Source organism: Sceloporus undulatus, unplaced genomic scaffold (genome assembly GCF_019175285.1).
Source record: "Sceloporus undulatus isolate JIND9_A2432 ecotype Alabama unplaced genomic scaffold, SceUnd_v1.1 scaffold_2631, whole genome shotgun sequence".
Classification (NCBI taxonomy): Eukaryota; Metazoa; Chordata; class Lepidosauria; order Squamata; family Phrynosomatidae; genus Sceloporus; species Sceloporus undulatus.
Genome location: NW_024805551.1, coordinates 1 through 4,472, shown reverse-complemented (window position 1 = coordinate 4,472; position 4,472 = coordinate 1). Strand labels below are relative to the sequence as shown.

Genomic DNA, 4,472 nt, shown 5'->3' with positions numbered 1-4,472 from the left:
CCTGGGTCCATCCTCTTGTCCTTCTTTCCCTTCTGCTCCAGTTCTCGAGTGGCAAAAGCGGAGCGATCCGTGAGGCTGGCGGCGCCTTTGGCAAGAAGGAAGCGGCCGATGAGGAGCGCTACTTCAGGTGGGTCTCTCCTGCGCCTGAGAGGAGCCCCAAAGACACTGCGAAGAGCCCTTGACCTGCTCTGGGAATTGTCGCTTATGGTGGCACCAGAGCTCCCTGACAGAGAAGGCTGAACGCCTCGCAAAACTACACTTCCCAGAATCCCCTAGTATTCAGCCACTGCAGTTAAAGCGGCATCAAACTGGGTTATTTCTGCAGCGTGTCTTACTCCCTTGCGACTATGAAAGCCCTTGGTTCCAGCCCCATAAGTGGCTTTTTAACAACCCATGTCCTGGGCTATTCAGTTCTCCATTTGTGATACAGCAAGGATAGTATTGGCTAACGTCTGTGGAGTCGCAAAGACGAAACATAAGGAACGCATGCAGCGTATGTTACTCCGTTAAAGCGTTTGCACCAATGCTTCAGGAGAAATATGCCCCAAAGCCTTGCATGTTATTAATAAAAGAGGGCCTGCCTTCTTCTTTACAGCTTGGAAAGAAATGACGCAACAGGAGAAGAGGGAAACGGGGCAATTCAAGCAGCAAGTGTTAGTGACCTGGTTTTTATGGCAACTGGGTTTAGTCTATTGCCCCTGGATCTCCCATGACTGGCTGGGATGGGAACAGATAGAAGACTCTGCTTCCTTTCCCCTTCGCAGCATGGCAGTGGATGGAGACAGAGGAAAAGATATATGCTAGAGATGGTTTTGTTGTGGGGTTTTGGGGCTCTGTGGCCATGTTCTAGAAGGGGTTCTTCCTGACGTTTCGCCACCATATGTGGCTTTGGCATCTTCAGAGAATGCTTGCCTGGAAAAAGTGGGCCTATATATATATATACACACACACACACACACACACACTGTGTGAGCCTTTCCCAGCAGATAATGATCACCAATTAGCATTCATTAATCCTCTTTGGCATTAGCCTCCCAGGCTGAGGCCAGCCATCAGCACAGAACAATACACATGCAAATCACTCCTGCATTTCCAGGCTCACACAGTATATATACACCCAATTTTTCCAGGCAAAGCATTCTCTGAAGCTGCCCATAGCCACAGATGCTGGTGAAATGTCAGGAAGAAACCCTTCTAGAACATGGCCACATAGCCCAACAAACCCACAAAAAACCATGGATGCCAGCCATGAAAGCCTTCGACTTCACATATGATAGAGCTGGCTTCTCAACTGCCATTATTTTACTTCTCTTCCTCCTCTACAGGATCAATCCGTGTTACAGAAATCTTAATTCGTTCCATCTTTTGTTTTGCTTTTTCAGTGGTGCATCCTTAAGATGTCACTGTTCTTTGATTTTTCTATGTATTTTTGACTGTTCATAGAAATATCACAGGCTCTCTTTGGTCCCATACAGACAGGCCAAAATAAAGCTGCTTCGGGTCACTTTGGAGGTATGCTCTTTTAATGACACCTGCATCTTAAGAAGCCAGAAGCTGCGCCAAAGCCACAATCCAGTCCTAAGGATGAGCACAGCTTTGGCGCAGCTTCCAGACTCTTAGGACACATGCATCATTTAAACAGCATACCTCCAAAGTGACCTGAAGCAGCTTTATTTTGGCCTGTCTGTATGGAGCCTTTCTTGCCTGTCGTATATGTTTTGAGCTCACTATGCACATGTTTGCTTCTCTTTTTTCTGGGTGCGATTGTGATAGGCGGACATTTTCTCCACATGTTTTAAGAACAACATACATCTGATGTGGGCTTTTTTGTGTGTGCGTATGCGCATGTGTGCGCCTTCAAATGATTTCTGACTTAAGCTGACCCTGTTATGGTGTTTTCTTGGGAAGATTTTTTGCCTTTGTTCAGAGTGTGAATTTCCCAATATCACCCAGTACTTTTCCATAGCTGAGCAGGGATTTGAGTCCTGGTCTTCAGCCCTAGTCCAATGCTCAAATCCTAAACCAGGCTGATTCACGTTCAGCTTAGCAGGTCAGAGGTGGTGAATGTATTCAAAATGCTGGTCATGACTTATAAAGCCCTACACGGCTTAGGTCCAGACTATTTGAGAGACCGTGTCAACCCATACGAACCACATAGAGCCCTAGGATCCTCAGGAGAAGGCTTTCTCTTGGTCCCACCACCATCCCAGGCTCACCTGGTGAAGACATTAGAGCCTTCTCAGTGGCTGCTCCCTTCCTCTGGAGCTCCCTTCCATGGGAGACTATACTGGCCCCTTCACTGTTGGCCTTTCACAGGCAGGCAAAGACACTTTTGTTTGTACAGGCCTTTTGAGATCTGCCAGGCTTGGTTTTATTGGGGGATGAAAGGGATGGTCTTGGATTTTTAATTTTACCATTGTATGTTTTATATTTTATATTTGTAATTTTTATATTTTGACTATTTTAATTGTACCATTTTAACTGTTGTGTTTTATGTAGGTTAGCTGCCTTGGGTCCAACTTTGGGAAAAGGGCGGGATATAAATAAACAAATAAACAAATATTATCTAGGAAGACAATTGAGAGTAAGCATAGTTAGTGATTAGTCTCTCACTTGAAAAACAGCATTCAAGTCCATAAAGGTAACAATGGGCCCGTACAGACAGGCCAAAATAAAGCTGCTTCGGGTCACTTTGGAGGTATGCTGATTAAATGACACACGCATTTTAAGAGGCCAGAAGCTGCGCCAAAGCTGTGCTCCAGTCCTTAGCACTGGAGTGTGGCTTTGGCATGGCTTCTGGCCTCTTAGGACCCATGCAGCATTTAAACAGCATACCTCCAAAGTGACCCAAAGCAGCATTATTTTGGCCTGTCTGCATGGGCTCAATGTGACTAGCCCAAGGTCATGATCTCTCAGACCTAAATCCAATTACTAGTAGACTCATTAAGCAGATTGTGAAATTATAACATCTAGCATTGACACAGTGGGTCTGCTCTAGATCCGTATAGCAAATCTAGGCCTCAGTTTGCATTAAAAAGCAAGGCTGTTGTGACAATCAAGTGTGAGGGAGAAAACAGAATAATTTACATTGCGGTGAGCTTCCTAGCAATAGGATTTTTTAAAAATGTACAAAATAAACTGAACAAGGAAAAATTATAATTATAATAAAAACTTGAATGTATAGCCACTTGCTAGTGCTTTTTTTTTTGGCTTTTGAGATTTAATAATGAACTATAGAAACCTGTTTTATTAACTGATGTCTTGGTGTTGTAGGAAATTACAGCAGGAACAATTGGCACAGATGAAAAAACACCATGAAGAGGAAATACATCATCATAAGAAAGAAATTGAGCGTCTGCAGAAGGAAATTGAGCGTCATAAATCAAAGATTAAAAAGTTTAGCGACGATGATTAAGTAGCAGAATCCTTAACCAATGTGATATATGCCTGGCATTGTTCTGGAAATGTTGTCCAACATACAGATTCTTGCTCTTAACATGCTCTGAAATAAATGGTTCACTCTCTTTCCTAGTCACTGTGTTCACTAAAAAATATCATGACATATATATCATGACATATATAGCCACGATTATATATTATAGAGCAGCGATGGCAAACTTTCTCAGCCTCAGAGGATGGAAATGGAAATCCCCCTCCGACAAAGCGTGCCCCATGATAGTTTAACTTTAGGGCCGCCAGGAATCGGTGCTTGGAAGGGAAGGAGGATGCTCTGGGCCCATGAGTTGAAAACAACTTGGAGGCACACAACAACAACACCAAGCATAACAAAGCATAGAAAGCACAGCACAAGAACAAAGAGAGCAAACAGTTTGGGTGTGCGACTCTGAACACCAGGGCTCAAATCCCAGTTCAGCCATGAAACTCACTGGGAGACCTTGGGCAAGTCACACTCTCTGAGCCTCAGAGAAAAGCAATAGCAAGCCTCCTTTCAAGAAACTCAACTGTGAACCCACTGAAAGGCAAGTGACATTCTCTCAGCCTCAGAGGAAGGCAATGGGGAGGGGAATCCCCTCTGAATAAATCATGCCAAGAAAAGCCCATGATAGATTCACATAAAGGTCACCATAGGTTAGAAATGACTTGGAGGGACACACCAAACATGGGAACTTGAGCAAGTTACACTCACTCAACCTCAGAGGAAGGCAATGGCAAACCTCATCTGAAGAAATCTTTCCACGAAACCCCTATGGTTTAGGTTTAACATAAGTTGGTTTAACAAGTCGGAAACCCAGAACAGTTGGAGACAACCACCCTCCATGTTCCTTCAAGGGAAAGTGTTTGCAAGAGCAGTGGCATCCAACACTGGGTTGCCCTGGGGACTCTCCTTCCCTCCCTGGCATGGCTTTAGACACATGTAAAGCCACGCCAGGCAGGAAGGAAAGAGTGCCCTGGGGTTCTCCTGTCATCCATCCCTTGGTTCAGAGTCTTCTCCCATCGCCGGGAAGAAGCAA

At 44.7% G+C, this 4,472-nt stretch overlaps 1 protein-coding gene across 1 annotated transcript; it reads left to right on the top strand.

Moving 5' to 3' along the window:
- Positions 1-5: 5 nt before the first annotated feature.
- ATP5IF1 (ATP synthase inhibitory factor subunit 1) lies at positions 6-3,524 on the top strand (the record flags this gene model as incomplete). Its single annotated transcript, XM_042444110.1, has 2 exons — positions 6-127; positions 3,274-3,524. Coding segments are annotated over 2 exons (264 nt in total), but the record flags the coding sequence as incomplete, so codon positions are not given.
- Between the last annotated feature and the right edge of the window lie 948 nt (positions 3,525-4,472).